The 23,846-nt window shown below is 40.0% G+C and overlaps 1 protein-coding gene across 1 annotated transcript in view; it reads right to left on the minus strand.

Moving 5' to 3' along the window:
• The window catches only part of LOC146717551 (A disintegrin and metalloproteinase with thrombospondin motifs 2-like), a 142,343-nt gene that overhangs the window by 59,565 nt on the left and 58,932 nt on the right, over positions 1-23,846 (minus strand). Inside the window, exon 3 of the mRNA XM_085477911.1 lies at positions 19,566-19,740. Within this exon, the coding sequence (XP_085334037.1) occupies positions 19,566-19,740 (175 nt within the window). The remainder of the gene's footprint in view (positions 1-19,565; positions 19,741-23,846) is intronic.

Below are 23,846 nucleotides of genomic sequence, written 5' to 3' on the forward strand. Positions count from 1 at the left end.
TGCAGCAATAAGGCACAGCTTTTATTTTGAAGCTGAACATTTTCTGTGTCCGGTTTGTGTCACACTTTTCAAGTTTCAATGTAAAATAGAGGTGACCATGTCAATAATAAGGAGGTTTTCAGTGCAGTACCATATACTTGTATGTATGATTTCACCTGGTAACAGCCACCAGCCGTCAGCAGCCGCTCACAAACTGGTTGGGGAATGTACATTTTTTTCATAGCAACTGTTTGTTTCCAGGCGCTCAGCGACCGGTCTCTAAACACTTCATTGGTGTGACTGAGGTTTTATTTATTTTCCAGTTTTCAGTTTCAGAAGCTACTCAATAAGTATGGTGAGAAGGAGTAACTGACATTTTAATTTTATGTGTGCTACAGAACGCAATCTTGCTTAATTTTATTTTTTGCAGAATAAGCCCAACAAATATCTAAGTGAGACGCATGCTCACTCTGTACTTGCTGAAAAAATGCAGGTGAGCACATTGCTCACTCAGGAATGCACAGATACACACACATACGTGCAAACACAAATGCACAAAGAGCCTGGGGCTACCACCAGGACAGAAGTGCAGCTGGAAGAAGGAAAGGAGGAAACACAACAAGTGGAATAAGTTAGGATTTGTGACATGAAAAGTGAAGAGAAAGAAGAGAAGAGGTAAAACAAATGAATGTAACTGTTGTTTTAGTTCACAATCCTTCATCGACTCGTTACATTTAACAATTATTTTCTCACCTTCTGTTGTTTTTCCGGTATTGTGGTTGATATTTTTTGACAACAGCAACTCTGGGCTTCCCTGGCGCTGAATCAGGAATCCTCCACACACCTTCTATAAGGATTAAGTACTCTATCTGTAGAGTGCCAGAGAGTCTGATGTGCATTCCCTGTGTAATTTTGCGGTTTATAGTTAAGCAGGTATTTTCTGCTCGAGGTGAAATTCAGTCAGCAGGGTCTTTACTGTAAATTGAGGTGGTTGCATTATTCACCATATATTTGTTGGTTTGTTTGTTTATAGAAAGAGTTCTAATACATTTATTATATAAAGCCATTCATGGCCCAGAAAATGTCTCATAAATTGATGTCACCTGAGTCAGGTTCAAAAAAACAGTCACCCTGTGGTGATAGTTAAGAAAGGAACAGACCTATGTAGAGATGCACCATACTGACTCCTTTGGCCCCAAATATTACAGTTTTCAGCTGATTCAGTCTGTGCCAGTTAAAAAAAACACCACACTTCAACAGTGCAATGCAAACTTAACGTCATATCCTGTTATTATCAGTGCAAAAAGTTTGAAAAACTGCTACTAATAACTTGGTTAAAGATTCTGCTGTAATGATTTTGCTTTATTCCAGTGCCATGATGATAAATGATAGTGTTTTTAGTATGAGTATTTAGTATTATTAGTATTAGTATCTAGTATTCTTCTCAAAGAGAAACTTGAGAAATCAATACTTAAATCACATAAATCCCACGATCCCATGTTCATTCATTATTTTAGTGTAACATCAGTGTTTTAATTTTATTTGATGCTATTGTAATGTTAGGTGTGTAATATTAGTTCAAGGCTATACTTCGCAGGCTCTAAGCAATTAGCAGCTAATTTAATTGCATTCAATTAAAAGCAAAACACTTTAGACACACTGGACCGGGTAAGCAAAAACAGCTGTAATGAATTTCAACTCTTCAACAAAGTAATAAACCAAGTAAAGTTATCAATACCAAACTACTGTCTGCTGTTCTTAGTCCATAAAAGTTCAGTATTTGGAAAAAGCTGAGGATTTCCCACATTACTTGGAGCCTATAAGAGCTAGCATTCAAACTTGCCATTGCATTAGATTTTATTTGACAGTCCTAAAAGTGAAAATGCAAGCACAGGTAGGATTATAATGTGACAGCCATGGCAGCAAGGAGTCAGTCCGCACATGTGTGTATGTGAATAATGGCAGCTCCTGCGGCCTTCAACACCCATCTGTCATACGTCAACTAAGCTCTGCACTGCTGCCATCTCAATCAGCTGACATAATGTTCCACACACACACTTTCTCTGTCTCTCCCTTTTACACGCATTATTTTGACAGCGTGCCACCGTGAGTGTGAGTGGCGAGAGAAACACACACTGTGTCCCCACAGCGTTCCCTGATTAACGAGATGGTTTGTTCTCTTCCTCAGACATCGGCCAATCAGGCACGAGGACACAAATCTCTCCCCACTGGTGATACTGAAGGCCACCGGCCACTATTTATTGGCAATCTCAGCCCTAACTGCCCAGACAGAGAGAGCAACACGCTTGCACAGGCAGACACCACCAACGTGTCTGTCTGTGTGTGTTTTTCATGTGCTCCAAGTCAAATTTGCTACAGGAAATATGATGGCAGGCATATAATAAATATAAGTATTACAACGATGAAATAACAGCTTGAAAAACCCCCCACAAAAAAATACAAATACACAGCAACATACATGGAGGAATCTCCTCATTTTTGTTTGTGTTGGTGTTTGAATAGAGTGCAGGTATTAAAGCTGCAAATCACCACATCAAGGCTGTGATTAAAGCAGATTAGGCCTTATAATGGTGTTTAATTAGTCCCAAAACTCATGCACATCAAAATCAGGGGCATGCACATGATATGAGCACACACACCAGTATTTGTAAGCATTTGTGTTTTATGTAGATGTGATGTTGCAAGAATGCATGAGGCCAGCATAAGGACAAATGGACCTTCTACACTATGCATCTGCAATTCATTAAAAAAAACAATGGTTTATTTGAACTTAACAGTTTCCACAGTGATGGTTAGAGGCTGGCTAACATATTGGCTAATATTAGCTATTTGCTGTTAGCCACTGCACTATGAAACGGCTAACACATTAACCTAAAACGCAAAGGATCATTGGTTTGAGACCATGGAAAGATACAAATCCCTCAAAGGATGCATCAGGAAACATCCGCGGTGTGGTGACTCCTCTCCCTCACTGCCCAACCGGTCATGGCAGATGGCTGCCCCTCCCTGAGCTTGGTTCTGCCGGAGGTTTCATCCTGTTAAAAGGGAGTTTTTCCTTCCCACTGTCACAAAGTACTTGCTCATAAGTTGTAAAAGTTTTCTTCAGAATACTTATGCTTACAGTATAACTCACCTTGAGATGACTATGGTTGTGATCTGTCCCTATAATGAATAAACATGAATTGAAATTAAATAACTGTGCAACTGAAAGACACTATATGCTGACCAAATATTATCAACATCTATAAAGACCAATAAAGGATAAGTGAAAATTTAACAAATTAAGAAGAGATGAGAGAAAACAATGTTTGCAAGTGTTATGAGTTTTTACATTATACAGTTTGTCCACCAGAGGACAAACTTCGCTGTTTTAAAACCACATTCCACAATAAAGTTAAATTCGATTCAATTCAATTTTATTGATATAGCACCAAATCACAACAACAGTTGCTTCAAAGCGCTTTATACTCTAAGGTAAACCCTACAATAATACATACAGAGAAAAAAACCCCAACAATCATATGACCCCCTATGAGCAAGCACTTTGGCGACAGTGGGAAGGAAAAACTCCCTTTTAACAGGAAGAAACCTCCAGCAGAACCGAGCTCAGTGAGGGGCGGCCATCTGCTGCGACCTTGGGGTGAGAGAAGGAAAACAGGATAAAGACATGCTGTGGAAGAGAGAGACAGAGATTAATAACAAGTGTGATCCAGCAGAGAGGTCTATTAACACATAGTGAGTGAGAAAGATGACTGAAAAGGAAATACTCAATGCATCATGGGAATCCCCCAGCAGTCTACACTAGTGATGGGAATTCTGGCTCTTTTTAGAGAACCGGCTCTTTCGGCTCAACTCACTAAAAAGAGCCGGCTCTTTCAGCTCCCAACCGGCTCTTCAGGTTGTTTTGTTGCTTTAATTAATTTATTATCAACAACAATATACAAAAAGGAATTACTAATGTAAAAAAACATGGTTTTTAGTATATGTTTACATATAAATATATATGGTGGCCCCTAGAGACAAAGCACGTACAAACTCCAAAACACATTGCTAGCGTTAACTGAACTTCCAAAACAGAGCTACCTAGATCACTTAAATTATATAATTGAAAGCATGTGTGTATTGTTTGTGTATTTATACACAAGCACTCACATATATTCAAATAATTAAAAAAAAAATTTTCATTTACCTGTTACTACCACACACCAAATCCGGTCGTTGGTACTTCCTGGCTTGTGTAGCCACTAGGTAACAAAAGCTCAACACTGCCCATAGCATCCTGAAGCACTTCCGTTGTGTTTTGGAGTTTGTACTTGTTTTGGAGGTTTCACATGATTTGGAATTTGTATGTGCTTCAGAATTTGTATGTGTTTTGGAATTTGCATTTATGTTGGAGTTTTTACGTACTTCGGAGTTTGTACGTGTTTTAGAGTTTGCACGTGCTGCTTCTAGGGGCCACTGTAAATATACTTTTATTTATTCACTCCACATAAAATGTAATAAATAAATCATATAATACAAAAACCAACTATTTCCATTTCAACTTTTAACTATTTCAATTTTCAGCTTTTTCCTTTTAAACAAATTTAAAGTGAAACAACACAAAACACTGCAAACCACAACACAATTAAATATAAATTAAAATATGAAAACAAAAAGAACATGCATATTCTCTGTCATATGGGCCTGCATGAATAAACTTTCTGAATCCTTTATCATCTGCAACTGAAAATAGTTGTGGATGATTACTATACCTTTCTAATGTGATGTTCTTGTCCCTGGCTCTATTTTCTCTCCCTTTCCCTCCGCTCTGTTCCTACCTACCGCCCCTCCCCCCTCTGCTCAGCGCAAGCACAAGGCTGGCGTGCGGAGTGAAGCGGAAAAAAAGTGCGAAAGAGAGGGTGAGAGAAAGAGAGAGAGAAAAAAACGCTTCCAATAAGGAGTTGGTTCGCGTCGTTCACAAAGATTCGGCTCTAAGAGCCATTTCGTTCGCAACCGACACATCACTAGTCGACACCTATTGCAGCATAACTAAGGGAGGATTCAGGGTCACCTGGTCCAGCCCTAACTATATGCTTTAGCGAAAAGGAAAGTTTTAAGCCTAATCTTAAAAGTAGAGATAGTGCCTGTCTCTTGAATCCAAACTGGAAGCTGGTTGATGTAACATCACTGAAAAGTCTTTTAATGACAGGCGAACAGCTAGCTAGCTAGCTAGCTAACAACAAAGTAAGAGTAAATACATGCAATTGAAGTAAAATTAACCAAACAATTAAATAAAAAGTAAAAATCAGCTTGATGCAAGATGATTTCATGAATTATTAGATGAAATATTGCCTTTTTGTTAACCTCTGGGCTTAATTGGAAGGATTATTGAAAGGAAGGATTGGTGCTGTAGAACTTCAGCTAAACATTAGTAATTGCCTTGTTTATCTGTTTTCACAGTAAAAATAACCCATGTAGAGAGGTTGTGACAGTGTCACAGCTTTTGCCAAAGACATATTCCTGTTTTGTTTGCTGAAATTTGAAAACAGCTCCTCATGGCAGTCTTTTTCTTTTTTTTCTTTTCCTGAAAGCACTTGACAGCTTTGTTTGTGAAACATTTAATTGTGTTCCCATCAGTTATTTTAAGAAGATGTTGATTGTTTACAGCCTTTCTTTGTTTAATGGCCCCTAACATCATATCTCAGTGACTAAATTACAGATAATCCTGCCATGAACTACAGCTTTAGAACCCAGGCAATGTAGCATCTTTGCATCTCTCCTTCACTTCACTTATCTACTCATGATCCTGTTTCTATTTTAAAACCTTTGCAATCTAGTTCAAGTCAAAAAACAATAAACAGCATACGTAAGACATGTACACTGTAAGACAGATCCTAAATATACATAAGTGATAAACTACCAGAGGACTTATTAGAGAGGAAGTCTGCAAGCCACTGCACTCTTGTGATATTGACACCATATCACATGCATAGCGACACAGTGGGAAGAAATGTGGAAGAAAAGCGAGAAGTGAACTTGGCCCAAATTCTGAACTGTCGTGCATGTGAGTCATGCTGAATATTGCATAGTCAGAACTGCTGTGATGGCAAACATGGCTCAAAGTTATTTCGGCATGCAAGCTAGAGGACAATTATTATAAGGGAAGAGGGAGAAGCGGGGAAGGAGTGAGAACATTAATGAATAGATAAACTGCAAGATTTAAATCTGTAAGAGTTAAATCGATTTTAAAAATCTTTATTTTGCTTGAAAATGTTAATAGCCATCAGATGCATTTATTTTAACTCTGAGTGGCATGCTGACTGTATAACACTAAGACTTAAGTAAATATTAATTAGGTAAATAGTTATGTTTTTAAAAAAAACGCACTCCAATTATATACTCGGCCCCTGAAAGTCACATTCACCTGGCCATTTGCTACCCCAGCTCCATCTCCCCAAAAAACTAAAATCCTGAAGCCTCCCAACCCCAAAAACAAATTCAAATCCATACACTGTTTTCTATTGTCCAGGATGGACACTGCCTTTTGCTCTATGTCACCTGGGATAGACTGTCCTGCAACCCTGAATATAATACAGTAAGAGGTCAGAAAAATGGATGGATGGATGGATTTAAGCTTTTTGGATTTAGATCAGAAACCCAAACAAAATAATTCATTTGATTTTATTCATTATTTGTCTTTCAAATACAATTTTTCTTTCAATATAGTGTTGTATCCCTTTTGGGGGTCTTTAGAGGTGTGACGGCGCATAAGCTGGAAGGCTAAGAAACAGAAGACAGCAAAAGAGAGAGACAGATGGTTGAAAGTCAGGAAGAACATGCTGAGAAACAGAGGTCAAAAGGAGAATGCATGGGTACAGAAAAGTTAGCTGTGCTGAATGAGCAGAATAAGCACAGAAAATACATAGAAGCCAAAAAACTGGGGTTTATCAGACTGCCTGGGAATACTTTCAGAAATCTCCCAGAGTTCTGAGCAATGGTGAAGTCTGGAGAAAGTGAGGGATCACAGGGGGATTGTGGGTAATATGCCAAGGAAGCGAACTAACTTTTCTCTGGTGTCAGCACATCTTCTGTGGAGACTGATCTATCTCCCTCTCATTGCTACAGGATGACACACATGGCAGGAGAGGTAGAGTCTACACATAAGCTGCTTTTTGACAACACACACCCATACGCACAAGCAAAGAGCGCCACACTCATGACATGCCAGCTCGCTCTGTAATTCTCTCAGTGTGATTGTGACCACAGCTGCAGAGGAGTATTACATAAAAGCAAAGACCTTCAGTAGTTCAACTGACTGCACAAACCACTGCTTTATTTATGGCCATTAAACACTCCGCAGTTGGAACAAACTGAAATGTTTTAACACATCAAACTGACCCTGATATGATTTTTAAAGGTTTTACTTATTGGTTATCATCATTGCTCCTACACAGAAAAGTCTGGATTGTCTGCACAATGAAGTACGTTTGATTTAATGTAATGCCCAATGACAAATTATCTCATTAGTTTTCTTCACCACAACAAGGAGACATTTATCTTGAACATATCTAAAAACGGAAAACAATATGCAGATTCAGTGTTATGTATTTCATGTCCAACTACATAAAAGTTTCTTATGACCTCTCCTTTTTGAATTGCCTGAAAAACATTTTTTCTTCTCTTCCTGACATATAATTTTTCATTTATATGTTTAAAGTAACAAGTCTTGCAGACTTCAAATTAAAGTGGACATCGCAAAATCAATTATTTTGCTTTTCAACAAAATATTATGCCCCATAAAACACGAGAAAACTTTCCAAAGAAAGTAAAAGCATGGCTGAATGTGCTTTTTTAAAAACTTTTTTTTCAGCTCACAATGACATCAGAAGAGCATCATACTACCACCTCCAGCTAGAACAGAACCTTTGCCAAAGCCTAAGACCTCACGAACACACTTTGCATGATATGGGACTGAGACCATTCAAGTAAAAGTTGCACCTTTTAAAATGAGTTACTTTTCAACAATAAGGCATTTCAGAAAGCATGAGTTTCCCGTAAAAGTAAATGTTTTCCATTTCTGGTTTGCACTGGACTTTTTCACGTGTATTACCACCCAATGTCTTCCATGCAAACTATAGGCAGCTGCAGCAATCAAAAACAATTTTTGGATGTGGCACCCTGTTTGCAACCAATTTCACCTTGCGACAACTAGAAACCTCCAGGAACCCTTTTCCGGGGTCGCTGTCCAATCTGTGGGCCTAATCTTAGATGATATTTGGTAACCATGATGCTAGCTAGAAAGGTACAGCCTCGTTCTGGAATGGGTGTGGCAAGCAGCAACTCATTTGCATTTAAAGCAACAGACGCTAGAGCAGACTTAAAAGCTAGGGATGTACAGATATCCTGGAAGTATTTGTATTATGAGCTGAGATTTCAATGATTCTCGGGAAATGTGAGTCTAAAATGAACCTGTTGTAAAATAACTGTGAAAAAGCCAGTCTTCATTGCAGAATACGTAATGCTGGTGTTTGAACACACGAACCACTAATGAAGGTAGCGCATTATTTATATTTTTGCAGTATTATGAAAAAAGTGTTTATAGCAACATTTTGCCAATGTAAACAGAACATTTTATACTGCTGCATCTTCTCATTAACAGACTAATTAACAAAGATATGTGTTCGCTTGTCTGTGTCTAATCTGCAGTTTTTGTCACTTCCTGTTTCCCACGCTGTCAAACCGAGTGCTCTTCTCATTATTCTGATAATCATCTTGCCAGACTAATGTAAGTCAATCAGTATCTTTAAAATGCAGCTCAGTTCTGTCATTCACGCACCTTATCCCAGACGCTCAGAAAGCCTCATCCAAGTTATCATCGTCCATTTGCTCCAATATCAGCGTCAAAACTCTGGAGGTCAGTGATCTCTCGTTATTGAAATAAAGTAGTCACAGGAAATGCAGTGTCCTAGTAAGTGAGCAGTCAGAAACTCTTTCTCAAAAAGTTATTTCTTAAAGACAACAATGTTAATAAGAGGAAAAACTGTAAAACTCAATCTTAAATTCATAATTTAAAACAGAAATTATGTTTTATCCGAATAGCAGATTAGTTCATTATCAATTTTTAACTTTTTAATTTCACATTTCTACTTAATTGTGACCAGTTGCATTATAGATAAATAACAATGCATTACTTGGCCTTTCATCCACCCTCATAGTGACTAAATTGTGATGCTGCAGTCCTATTACAAAAAGGGTTTGCAGAGCCTGAGTTGCAGAGTTTGTCTCCTACAGTACCACTACTGTATTACTGTAATTGCTCCACACAAGCACATATGATTAAAAGTCAGGGATCAGCGGTATATCAACCACAAAATGACCCATCTGGATTTGACGGTCACTCCGGGTCAGTGGGTGCAGTAAACGGAATAACAAAACGGGTATTTTCATCTCCTTCTAAGCTCTAATCGGGCCTTGTTTTCTCCTCCTTCTCTTCATCCTCTCATCTCTACGCACTCGCCGCTTTTGTTCGAGCTAAATCTGAACACATCAGACTAATGCTACAAGACGTATCAGCCGGCTCGGTGGAAGAAAAGACACAGGAAGAAAGGGATGATTGATGATTCCCCTTCCCCTCCCTCATCTTTCTTCATGACATTGAAAAAAAAAAAAAAGGCACTGATTACAAAAAAAAAAAAAAAGGAGACTTAAATACTATGTTAACCATCAGCGAGTTTTCCCAGAGTCATAACTGCATGCGTCTATCTTCGATACTTGCATTATAGCCTTTGTGGAATGAACAGGCACAGAGCTGCGCTTTATTCAATTAAAGTCCCTAGGGGGCGCAGCGGCAAATGAACTGCAGCCTAACAAACTCCCACCACTACACATCACCCTGCTAATCAGGCAAAGGCAACAAAGCACACACTCTCTGACATTTTCAATCTCGCTGCATTGATATCTGAGCTTTACTGCTATCGTGCAAACAGAAACACACAAACTCAAAAAAATAAAAATGCTTAATTTACACAAGCCACAAACAGAAACAAAATATGTGGTTTGACTTTATTACCAGTAAATTAAGAAACTTAGTTGAAGGCAACTATATCAATAACACTAACCTTTCAGCGTTATCATATATCACCATGTGAGTTGGCTGTAATATCAGGTGAAGTGCGCGCGCACACACACACACACACACACACACACACACACACACACACACACACACACACACACACACACACACACACACACACACACACACACACACACACACAGAGAGAATAAAGTCTAAAGAACTGTGTATTTTAAATATCACATGCTGCATATCTAAAAAAAAAAAAAACTAAACAAAAGAACAAACCCCTTCTCTACACACTCACTAATAATTTTGCTTTTGAGGAACATGTTTACTCGTGCTTGTAAGCGCTACACACAGGATGGGGAATCTGCTGTAATAGCGCTGAATGCATCTCTGTCTCCACAGGGATGAAAGCCTCATTCACATGAGAGGCTCCATTAACCTCCGAATCAGCTGCTTCGGTATTACATCCTCTTCACACAAACATTCCTGCATTAACCTACACGGTTTTTCAATGAATGGTTTCTCATCCTGTGCGCCATTATATTGCAATTTGAAGTCCCCGTACACCCACACAGGCACTTTAAGTTATTTTGGCTGATTATAGTTAATCTCACACTTATGCTGGGTTGAACTGCAATGGAAGTCAGTAATAAACTTGGAGTAGTTATCCAGGTTATTTGGTTCCAAGCTGCCTTGCCATAACAGATTCAAGTGAATAGAAATTATCCTGGGAGGAACCATAATCAGGAAAAATAACTTTTTATTTATTTTATTTATTTATTTGTACCGGAGCCATGTAGAAGGTTTAACCCTTGGAAACAATGTCAAAATTCTGCCAAGGCGCAGAATTTTTAGGAATGGCAGCGGATCTGGCGCTTCTCTGAGGTGTGCCAGATTTAACACAGCATGTGTGTGACTGTGTGTGTATGTGCATGTTTGCAGCACTGTGACAGTAGTGGGAGGAAGGAAGTCACACACCATCTCATCTTCCTTGAGCGTCTGTCCCTTAGGTTGGCTGGTTATATAACTGATGTCAAGACAGAACGCTGGCCACCTCTAGGGAGGTATGTGGCACGAAATTGTAGTTACACAGTACCTGCTGCCTTGTGCCAGCCCTGTGAAGAAGCCTGCACAGGTAGAAATAATGTATCTTATTGTATTAGCCTTGCACACTTTCAGTCCAATTTATTACTTTCGTCAATTAGATCAATATTATACCACATATAAATCTGAAGCAATAAACCTATCTTTGTTTTTATTTATTTTGTCTTTAAGTATATTTTATACCTGACTAAGGCTTAACAGCTGTATGATGTACTTTCAATGCCTGAATAAGTTGTAAACATGCTATATAAATACACCAGATGTGGGTATGCGTCCTCAGTAAGGCTTTGCTCTGTCCTTCACACAGTTTCCCACCACAGTGGGAGAGTTTCTGTACAGGCTGTGTTTTTAATATTCAGCGCTGTCTGACTTCCAGCCCTCCTCGTCTGCTCTGTGCTCTTGACGCAATTTCTGTATTTTTAGCATAATAGAGAGGAGATCCCTTTCTTGGACACTCGTTGGATACTTCGAAAACAGGATGGCGCACGTCTTCTAGAATCACAGCTAGAATGTCTATCTATCTATCTAAATCTAAGCTAAACATCTAAGCTGTGATCTTTTCAATATTGCACTTCATTTACAATTTAACTGACGGTGCTGAAAAAAACAAAAACCCAAAGAGAACCCTTTTGAAGAAAATCCAGTTAAAAGGCCGCACATTTAACTGTGCCGTCGAATTTCACCATCAAGGGCAAGGCTCTGAATATTTGAACACCACACCAGAGGCAGTGCAGAGGCTCAGAAAGGTGCTAATCTTGTCAGAGCACTATGATCACCATGATTATAGTGACACTCTCTCAATCACTAGGCCTGTAATAACGCTCTACCCCTTCATCCCTGTAAGGCTTCCCTTCTCTTCCACCTCACTCACTCTCTCTTTGTCTTGCAGGCAGACAGGCACCCACGCACAGACACATGCGCACACATGCACACAAACACACAAACACACAGACAGACTGTGTGTGCATGGGTCAGTGCGGCACCGGTGGCTGCAGACTGGAACAGAGGTCGGCCGCACCCTGCTATTATCCCCAGAGACCTGTTCAGTTTAAAGGCAGTGCTGTGGCGCACTGAGTGACAGCTCAATGGAAGGCCCGCTGGGAGCTTACAAGCAGGTGAGGAGTCAGACAAACCAGAGGGAGAACACACACAGAGGGACATAGTGCAGGCACACCGGCAAATACACACCTACACACCGGCAGACACATAAACATCAATGCTCCTAGTTGGCTGTGAGTTAAACAGGCAAGGGATAAAACTGTCAAATGCAGTGGGAAGCACACATACATGCAGGGACACATGACTACACAAACACACACATGCTGAGTATGGTAATAAGGCAGTCATGTTCTTCAGGGATGGAGCCAGTGGCCACAGAGAGAGAGAGAGAGAGAGAGAGGAAGCAGCTGGCTGTTAAAATACTTCCCCTCCTAGCACTGTAATTTCCTCCCAGAGGCACACCTGGCCAACACTCATTCACACATACGTACTGTATGCGCGTGTGTGCTTTGTGTATGTTTGCGCACAGTGCATGCATGCATGTGTGTTTTCGCATCTGCGTATGTGTTTCTTCTTTAGTTCTGCTTGACTGCGCGCGCCTGTGTGTGTGAGTGTGTGTTTATGCTGTCACTAATGTTCACGGCTAATTCAAAGTGGATCCCTGCTGCCCAATATAACACCCATATTATTATACAGCATTACAAGTTATTACAAACACGAGGCTCATGTTACAGAGGCAGCTATTGGCACAAAATCTGAGACTAGTATCTTTTTTGGAAAAAAAAAAAGAAAAGCCTGCAAAACTATTGTTAGAAAATTTGGGTATAAATAAAAAACTCTTAATTCAATGGTTTTCCATTTACAGCTCTCTATATTTATTTTGGACAGCTAGCTTTAGTTTTGCCCCTATTTAAAAACAGTGAGGTTTTTAAATTAATAATTTTTGCTGCCAACTTTGGGGTTTCCCTGCTTTAGATGCCCAGCCTTGGAAAATGACTTTGTTTACACAGGTTACATATGGTAAAGGTTCTCCTCTAGAACCGCTTCTTCCAGAGCTAAAAACACCAGCCTTAAGACAAAGGTCAGACAGCTCAGTTTCATTCAGCTAAAGCTCAGAGAGCCATTTTATTCAAGGGTGAATGGAAAGACAGTGCTGGAATGGGATTATGTTGCTTCAGGGAACTGGGCCAGATAATGCAAATTGACAGAAGTATTAATCTGCCAGTTAAAAGTGAGATGGGCGATGTTTCGAGGGACCCGATTGTGCAAGTGCAATGTACTGTGTCTGTTAAGCTTTGATTGTAGGAAATTTGTTGTCTGTTAACATGCTGTGATTAGGCAATCAGAACAGTTGGAAATTAATCGCTATAAACAGATAGATGCATATGAATATGTAGAATCTGTAGGCAAGGGACACATGTTTGGTACTAGATGTTCTGGTTTATTTTGGTAGTTTGAGCAATTCTGGTTGTGAGCTGGTAGAGAGAGACTAAGGAAGAAAACGGTGGCTGTGGCTCAGGTGGTTGAGTGGGTCAACTATCAGTCGGTAGATCCATCCCTGATTCCTCCGTGTGCTAAAGTATCCTTGGCCAGTTGCCCCAGTTGTGACAGTGCAGGTACTTCAACTTCCTCCATCAGGTCAAAGACAACAATTAAGTTAAGCTGACTTAGGTTGATCCTAAACTGGCTGAAGGTAAGAATGTAAGCGTGAATGGTCTGACATCATTAACCATTTCTGTGTCCAAAGGTTCCTTTGGTTCCCCAAAATGAAACAAACACTGAAGCTCGAGAGTTAAGAATTCTCCAAATTCTTACAGCTCCAATAAAATGATCAGTGTGGCTGTTCTCCCAGATGTTGCAATAAAATCTAGCATCCAGGCACCCATAAAAGAGGCTTTACAAGGGTTTAGCAGAGTTAGAAATTAGCAGGAACTTAACTCATTAGTTTCCATCTAAAGGTGCTGACTTGTTCTAAAATAAATAAATACATAAAATGTACAGCTCTCCTATCACTTTGAACGCAAATAAAGACACAAAACTTAACAACAGGAATGCTTGGAGAGTTTTGAACTTGGGCTAGCTAACGTATAATAATGTGCTATCTGCTATGCTAGCTACAATGTTGCTACCTGCTATGCTAGCTACAATTCTATGCTTAGGCTAATATAAACACAATATAAGAACGATGTAAAACTAGGGTTACATTTTTCCTCAATAAAAGTTTAGGGTCATCAATGAACAGAGATAAAAAACCATCATACAGCAGGAAGAACTGAAATGGAGCAAATCTCACCAGATAACACCGGAGATCATCCCACAACATGAGATTAGTCATAAATTTCTCCATGGTTTGGATTACGCACTGTGAGAAAGTTGTGGTCTTAGCAAATTATCAACAGTGTTAAGTGTTCAAATATTTGGTGTTTCAGACACCGTCAGCCCTGTGGTTACACAATGAGTTTTTAAGGATTTAGCTTAAACACATGCTTCACAGGAACGGCTTCTGTTTTTAGGGGCTTGTTTTTATTAAATAAAATAAGACATAAATCATGACAACATGTTAAAAAGACAAAAGCCTTAATGAACTGAGTAATAGCTTGGAGCCAGAGGGTTGGTATGGACTTATACAAGCAGATGGGGAAAAGTTTAAAAATGGGACTTTGGTTGTGTGGAAGTCGTTTTTTTTTCTCTTCATGCATTTAAAGCTTGTGGTCTGAAACAAAGGGGTTAAAAATGACTCAAGCAAGAGAGAATGTGACCTTCCCAGCATTTCACGTAGCTATTTGGGATTTCCATCAAGAGGCACGCCATAATGCAAAGTGTCTGCTGGGGCCCCGGTTACACGCTGAAGATGAGTTCAGGCCATTTATGAGTTGCGTGTGCTCACATCTCTAAGTGCTTAGTCATGAGTCGCCTCTTAAAACCCTTGCACCATATGACTATCCATGTGTCACACCAGCAGACGGAGAGGTGGGGGCAACAGTGGTGGAGGGGATGCAGTTTAAGGAAATAAAAAAGGAGTAAAGTGAGAGAGTTAGGCAAAGAAAGATATACAGAGAGAGAGCGGGACCCGAGGGAGCCTCCTTCATTTTCTGGATGTGGGAGGCAGACATTAAGCTACAGTGACTAGCACTACTGGCCTCTGTCTGACCCTCTCCAACTTCCTCTTAGCTCAGGCCAAGACTGACACGTCATCGTATCGGCGCTGTGCAACGTGGCGCACACGAACAACACAACAGCACCAATCTAACAACAGCTCACATCAGCCCTGAACGTTAAAGCGGATTAGGGTACAGCACAAAACATGCGAGAACACAGAGAATATCACCGCCTGCGGGGTAAAACAAATGTAGGCTTTGTATGCATGTATAAAGCCCCGTGTAGCTGCCACAGCCCTTCGCCCGGTGTCAGCCCACCAGCTAATTGCAGGCATTTCCCCCCAAGGTTGCAGGGAGCCTTTCTGCCTTGAGAACAAAATATCAACCTTGGGAACGAAATGTCAGGGAAAACACAAGAGCTGCAATGAATTACATTTATATTATGTATATAAGTACAAAATAAAACCAAATGATACCACGCAAACAGAATGTTAGAGCAATGCATCATCTAAAGCAATAGATCCGATGTAATTAAGTAATAATGCAGGATACAGTAGCATTAATAAAGAATATTTATGTGAGATTCAGGCACATGTAAAAGAGTTTGTGAAGAGCGTTATGGGGAAAAAGCCCTCCAGTAGTCCATCTGTTTGGGCATGTCTCAGCGCCCTGGACAAACACTGCAGTAGCACTAAAACACATGCTTGCATGCATGCAGCTGGAGGAACACATGCACAGACAGTCCTGCCTCCAAAGACTAAACATTCAACTACAGCCTTATAGGCTGGCCTCTGGAATTTGTCTGGGGCATAAAGTAAGCAAAGCAAAGTCAAACTCTGTATAAGAGAGCAGACGATTAAGGAAAATTAGCTGAACAGAAGGGCACTGACCAAAAACCAGATAAAATGAGATAAAATGAAATTACTGGGGAGGAAGAAATGCCTTATTAAAAGATGGGGCTCTGCCCGCCCAGCAGTAAAAAAAAAAAGAAGACAAATACGGCAATCCTTTGCTTTTTTATTGCCCCAGCAATTAATTGACAAATGTGTCACATTAATAATAAAGCTCTCTCTCTCCACTTTGGACATTGATTTACACCTTCCTCAGCTTATGGTGTAAGAAAGTGATCAATCTCACTCCTTCTTCATCTCCCTCTCTCTTTCTTGAGCTCCACTATTACCTTGCTAAATATAACTTCCTTCCCTCTGTCTTTAGCCAGGAAATGAGTCCAGCATTCAATATCTGGCTGTGAATTACACAAGCCTGGCATAGGAGATCTTCAGAAATGATTGATCTATTATTAATTAATTTGCTAATGTCCTCGATTGATCTACAGGTGGGGAGTGATTGTCTGGGAAAGAGAATATGAGGGGGATACAAGAGGAAAGTAAAAAGAAGAAGAAGAAGAAAGAATTGATTTCTTTTTAACCTGAGGAAGGTGGAGAGAAGAAGAATCTGTGTGTAAGATCTATACTGCATTTCTTGTATAGCGCTGAGCGATATGATGCAACAACTGGAAGGTAAACCTTGTGTTTACATAATGTTGTGGTCTAGAATAGCTAGGACAAAAATGATAAAAAGGAAAAAAGAGAGAGAAACAAAGAGAGCGATCCACATCAAATGCTACTGGGAGCAGCACATGCCTGCTCGTCTGTCTGTCTGTCAGTCTGTCTGTCCGCTTAGCCTTGAAAATCCCAGCACTCAAAGCCAGACGACCACAGAACTCATGCCCACGCCACACACGCACACAGACACAAACGCGCACACACACACACAAACGGGCTCGCACAGTAGCCTGTTCTATCCTACGCTATTGATCTGCACCCCACTCTTCATTAGAAAGAAAGATTCAAAGGCAAGAAGGAGCAGTGAGACGTGTTGTGTGTGCCTATGTGTAAGGCTAAGTGTAAACGTATGATCAAGGGAGTTGTGTAAGCTGTGTGTGGTTGTATATGTATGTGATTCCATAAAGTTTTTCTTTCTTTCTTTCGTTTTTGTAAACCCATATGCATGTGTGCATGTATGTATGTGGATGTACTGCCAGGTATCAGTAACAGTGGGAGCAGATCTGTGTTACTCTAATGCAGTCTGTCCTCACTGGGTGTTCCTATGGAAACTCTCTCTCTCTCTCTCTCTCTCTCTCTCTCTCTCTCTGTATATTATTAGACATTCTTGAGTCAACTGCTCAGAATAGGAAGACACAGATCTCATCTATTGCAATGCACTCAGTATAAAGTCCTTCAGCTCACACCTGAACTGCGCGGCAGCTTAATTTCCTTGAAATTATTTTCACTTTTGCGATCGTGGGAGATACTGACTCTTGAACTGGTCAGTTTATTAACTTGTAGACATCAGATCAATGAGAGCAACTGGAGGGTCACGTCTACTGACTCGGGCCTGAGGCGTGCAGAGCAATAGCGGCGCTCTATTTTCTGGTAATTTTTCGATTTTTGTTTGATTAATTCTTTTAGTAATAGCACAAAACAAGAAGGCCTTGTGAAAAAAATACTCACATACCTCCAAACAAAACAAAAACAAACAAATTTAATACTAGTAGGTTTTTGTAACATGTAACAGACTAATTAGTCCAGTTCTTTTTTGCAGACTTTTTGCAGTTCCTTTGATTTAGATCTGCTAAATAACAAACAGTATTTCTCACACGACGTTAAAGAAAGAAGCTTTCCCAGCAGATTCTGACAATAATGCGTGCTTTACATTTGCTTTAGTCAGTATATGAATGACTAACTATAAACAGGTGTGTTTATTGAACCTTTTTACAATTAAAATAAAGAAATAAATAATCTGAATCAATTTGTATATTTGTTTCTATTTGTTTAGTTTATGTTAGCATATAAGGAGGTTAGGATTATGGCTTGATGATGTAGACCTTTCAAAAACTCATGTATCTAAAACCTTCAGCTCTTTTGAATAGTATTGTATCTGTGGTTGAGAGCAAACTCAGTGAGATTGGAAAAATTTCAAGCTAGATTCAAGGTCAACAACAACAGAGCACGACACGGCAGTGGAAAGAGTGAAGTTTCCACAACGATCTATGTAAATATGAGTTAACACAAGCTAGTTTACTCCAACTGCAGGTACCAAGCTGGGATCAGTGGGAAGGTTGCATCAGTAAAGGTTTTTTAAACCCAACCCCCACATGAACCATCATCTTTTTTGCATTATTTTATTGCTAAATAAGGTTGACCACTCATCAACCTTTAAAAAGAAACCTTTTTGCATCTAAATGTGTTTGAAAATTTAATATGGTTGAAGGTCATTGTCAAACAACATATTAATAGCATTCTTCTGAGTGGTCAAATGACCATGAACAAAGAGCAACACACTGCCAAGGTACACAGACTAGTATTACCAGAATAAACATGTTTATAGCATTTATGTACAGCTATGCGTAAATTATGTTTCTCATGTAATCACAGGGTTATTGTGTTGCACATTGAGCCTCCGGACAGCCAAAGCACCGCAGCTGTGCAATGTTCAACTCCACCGATTGATGGAGTTCAAACAATTTAAGACTAACTTCTTCTTTTAGTTGCTGCATTGTCTGGCAATAAATTTACATTTATATCATAATATTCAGAATATTGAGTATTTGACTATATACTCATCTTCCCTTCCTCTAATTCGTGAGCTGACACAACATGGGAAACTTTTATATTTTGCTCGCCAAAATGACATCCATACCTGTTGTTTCAGTTTATTGATTTCATCTGTAGAGTGGAAAATGGAGGCAATCGCGACGAGAAACAAAAGACTTAAGACGCAGCTGTCAATTATTAAGGGAGCCAAGGCAGTGCATAATTCTGTACAGGAACACAGAGGGTGGTACCTCACCAGTCACACATGTGTGTCTCCATATGTTACTCCTTCCTCACTGGAAAATTAGTGCAGTGACAAGATGTGTTTGAGGGTGTGTAGGTGTAATCTTTTTGACAGTGAGGCACGCTCGCACTGTGACTCACTGTCTTTGCACACAATAGTTTGATATGATTATATAACAAGGTGAGCGTTAGGGAAGAGTTTATTTAATGGGAGAACAGCTTGGGTTGTGCTTCAGCATATATTGTTGAGAACATAACCATGGCACAACTAACACTTGCACGACTTATCCAGGTTTAAAATTTAGTGTGAATGACCTGCACTTAAGTTGGAAGTCAGTGTTACTGAATAACTTCCACGTGTGGCTAGCTCCGATATAAAAAGAGAGGAGAGTGTAGAGCTGAATCGTGCCTAAAGAGCTTCAAAAGTAGAGGACAGTGCGATGAGAACTACAGACTAACCTCTGGAGTGGTAGTCGTTCGCTGCGCTGCTGATGGGCACTTTCTTAACGGCTGAAGAGCGATAGACGATGTGTGTCCTTCCTCCTCCCCCCTCCTCCTCCTCTTCTATCACTCCATCGCCCCTCTCGACTGGCTCGATAAAAAACTCCTCTCTCTCTGTCTTGATCATACCGGCCTGAAAAAGAAACATGACTCATTATATCATAGTAATACTTATCAGTCGCTAACATGACACCCAGCTTCTCCTCATCCAATATGTGCCTCCATCCCTCACCTCCCTGATAATTTAAAGAAAGAATCGAAGGAGAAGAGAAGGGGAGAGCGGTGATCCCTCCTGGGGCCCCCGCAGAGGTCCAGAGTGACACCTGGCATCTCAAATGGCCAACACAAGAGCAGGAGATGAGACTGTCCCACTCCCATCCTCCGCTAACACATCCTGTCAGGTAATTCCCCACATCCCTTGTGCACACACTCACACAACACACATCAGCCATGCTCACTGGGAATGTGCATGTGAACAGGGGTGAGGAAGAAGAGGTGGTGGCAAGTAAAGAAGAATACCCACAAAACACACACACAAAAGGGGGTTGCGTACACATACATGGGGAAAACAGGCACTAGGAAAATTGCCCGTCACTCTCTGTTATTCCATCTGTCTGTTTAAGACAACTGGTAATTACCAAGGCAACGCACTGCTGTAGAGGAAAGAGAACACACAGAGAGGATTGCGAGGCTTTTGAGAGGAAGAGAGCAAAAGAAAGAGGGTGATAAATGAAGGGAAAACATTGATACGATCAGCATGTGCCTGTCGGCTTTTCTCTCCGCTCTGACAGGAGAAGGAAAATATGACGAACAAGCTGAAGACAGGAAAGTGAGCTGATGATAGAAAAAAAAAACATGCGTTACAGATGAATGAGGAATAAATAGCTGCGTGTGTACTGTACTGCATAGAGATTAGCTGAAGCAGGTGGAGTCAGAAGCCTTACAATGATACCAACACCTCAAATAAAAACAGGCAGTCTATTAAGCTCTGATAATGTCTGGGGGCGTGGTCAACATGATCTCTTAAAAAGCAGACCCCAAATGCATGTCCCCCTGCAACACAGTGCCAAATTTAAATGCAAAGTATGCCAACAACTGTTACACAATAAAGGCTTATTGAGAAAAGAAGGCTTTTAATCCAATACAAGGGTTTTTAATATGAACAGTTTATATGAAGTGTATTGTAGCGAGTTCCAAGGTTTTTAGTGAAACTCCTGGACAAGCATGCTATCTCATAATAACCTATGTGTTTGTTCCATTGTAAAACTCAAGACTCAAGACACATTACAGTCCAACTGATATAGGATTTGATGATTTTATAATCTGATATATACCTGAGTGCCTAATATGGTAAATATGAAAGGTTACAAAGGTCGATCAAGATGTCATTAGATCAATGGAATGAGTACATGACTTAAATAATTAGGCTGGCTCTTCAATGAATGTGCCATGCTACCTTTAAAAAATGGTGCTAGTTTGGTTTTATATCCAATATAAGATACTGGACCTTTAGAGCAGCGGTCCCCAACCCCCGGGCCTCGGACCGGTATCGGTCCGTGAGTCGTTTGGTACCGGGCCGCGAGAGTTGAGGCTCAGGTGTGAAATGTATGGTTTTCAGGGTTTTTATCGGTTTTCAGTGTTATTTTGTTATCGTTTTTATCGTTAACTCGGTTTTCTTGGGTCTTTTCACGTGTGTTATGAATAAATCTTTTTTTCGATACTGGTACTAGTTTTATTTTGTTGTATTTATCCGTGACACCTTAAAGGCCGGTCCGTGAAAATAATGTCGGGCATAAACCGGTCCGTGGCGCAAAAAAGGTTGGGGACCGCTGATGTAGAGGGACCTCGAAATCCCTCAGTCATAACCAAAAATTAAAATAAGCTTTGTCTGTTTATTTGCTTGGTGTGTTTATTTATGTATTTGGAGAAATTCAAAGCATTTCTGTTTTTGCTTGAGTTTTTCTAGGACATTAGATCATTTTCTTGTGATTTAGTGGACAAATACACACGAATGATGAATTTAGTTGATGCGATGTACAGTGTGTTTTTTGCCACTGCGCTGTATGAATACAACTGATTAGACTTCATGCTGTGTGAGAAAAAAGTTAAATAACACATGCACTACATTTGTCATTATTTCTTTTTCTTATTCAGTGCAGTCTTTAAAAAATCCATTTTATTGGCTACATCTGTATCAGTAATGTCTCTATAGTAGAGTACAGGGAGTCTAAATGCATCAAATCTAAAGAAATATGCTTGGTGGAAAAAAGTATGCGTAGTACTTATTGACTTTTCTATCAGAAATGGAGAATATGAATTTGTATGCTCCTAGTATTCCTCAGAGAGGCTGATTTGAAAGGATATTAGCAAAAGTTGCCCCTTAGAAATTAAAAGGTGCTCTTATTCTTGCTCTCTTCGTTCCTTCCTCTGTCTGCCTCTCTCCTTCACCCTGCCAGTCTGATGCTTTAGTCCCAGAAGGATGTTGACAAGTCACTGACCTGCCTCCCCTTTTCTCTTTTTCTCTTTCTCTTTTCTCAGCTCTCTCTTCCCATCCCTCTATTTTTTCGAGCTATGGTGCAGCATTCTGATTGGATCTGATGGATCTGCGATGGTGCATGCCTTCCCACTCTAGAATACCAAGCAGATGTGAGAGGAGAGCCGTGTCAAAGAAAAAAAGATGACATGTAGGACTGGGAGACATGCTTAGATCAACCAGAGCCCGCATAGTGGGGGTGGAGGGTCAGAGAGAGGAAAATGAGTGTGATCATATAAGAACTGGAGAAAAGCTTTGAGAAAGTGATGTAAATAGACACTATAATAGAATGAACAGTGAAAAGCACCGTCTTTATCTCCTCTAAATCATGGACACCCAAGTCCAAGCCAAGGGGATTAAAGGGAGGCTTGTCCAAATGCTTTGTCCGGATGAAGCAAAAGTTCAGATACAGAGTCATCAAAGCAGAGTCATTCAAAGACACAACTGAAAACCATGTTTGTATGTAGGCAACCTGGACTCTGCTAGCTTTGCTACTCAATTAAGTCTCTCTTATTTGAAATTTCCTTTATTGGTCTTCATGAAAAAATGAGGTGTGTTACTGTTTGTCTCCCTGTTGTGAGAAAAGCTTCAACTATAACACTTGCTATTAGAAACGGAAGCAGCGATTTTCATTTACACAGGGATCATTTTGTTTAACTCCCATGAAAGAAAACAGGAAGAGCATCAGCACATAATTCAGTTTTGTCAATTTCCATAAAACTCACAAATGCTCACAAGTGTAATTTTTAAAACTTTGTAGTCGTAACCTCTGAAGTCTAATGACTTCAAACCACGCTGCTTTGGCAGTCGTTGCTTTCACGTAAAATCTTTCCCGCTTGAATCACACCGATACGCTTAATGGTGAAAGCTGCAAAGAAACGTATCCTTGACTGACACTGCACTACTTTGACTAAGGAGAGTGATTTCTGCTAATTCGATGATCCTTGCAGTAAGTGTTGTGCAATCTGATGGCTCTGCATGACGTGTGGCATTTGGCTGATGGGTAACTTCAATAATAGTGCACAAAAATGTTGTCTCCATTTAAAGAACACTGTTTGCAAATGTCTGTATTCCTCTAAAATTATGTAACATCAGAAACACACATTAAAATGATGTCATCTGGTGATCCGTAAAATCTCAAGCTTCCTGCCAAGTGGATATTCAGCTGCTTTTATGAATTTTTTTCATTTCCTTTGTAATTGCTGTAGCTTAAAAAATCATCGCCCTATAACTAGTTTTGCCTGTTCGGGGACTGCTCTAGGCTCAGCTGCCTTGCTAGCTGCTGTTCTCTTATTACGGTAAATTCATTGTGCTCCTTTGGGTGATGAGCCTCACGTTTTATTAAGTTTGACATGTTAAAATTTAGCTTATTAGCTTCCCTCCCCTCATGAGGCACTTAACTCTAACAGAATCACTCTCTACATTTCATCATCATCTAAAAACCTTTTATAATCTGTATATTAGATCACACACATAAAGCAGCCTTGGGTTTGGGTGAAAAGGTTGGGAATGATCGTGAATTTCACAAGGAGGATTAATATCTTTTTCATCATATGAATGTAAATATATATTTATATATTCACTTTATGATAGCCGTATGTGATAGGGCTGTGTATAGCTGTAGTCCTGGTAGAGTGCCTGTTGGCTGGGGTTCTCTCAAGTGAACGAGATTAAGACTTCACTTTGGTTCTGATCAACAACCAGTG

The sequence above is a fragment of the Copadichromis virginalis genome, linkage group LG2, assembly GCF_057382275.1.
Source record: "Copadichromis virginalis isolate Kocher_CV1m ecotype Utaka linkage group LG2, C_Virginalis_male_GT1.1, whole genome shotgun sequence".
NCBI lineage: Eukaryota > Metazoa > Chordata > Actinopteri > Cichliformes > Cichlidae > Copadichromis > Copadichromis virginalis.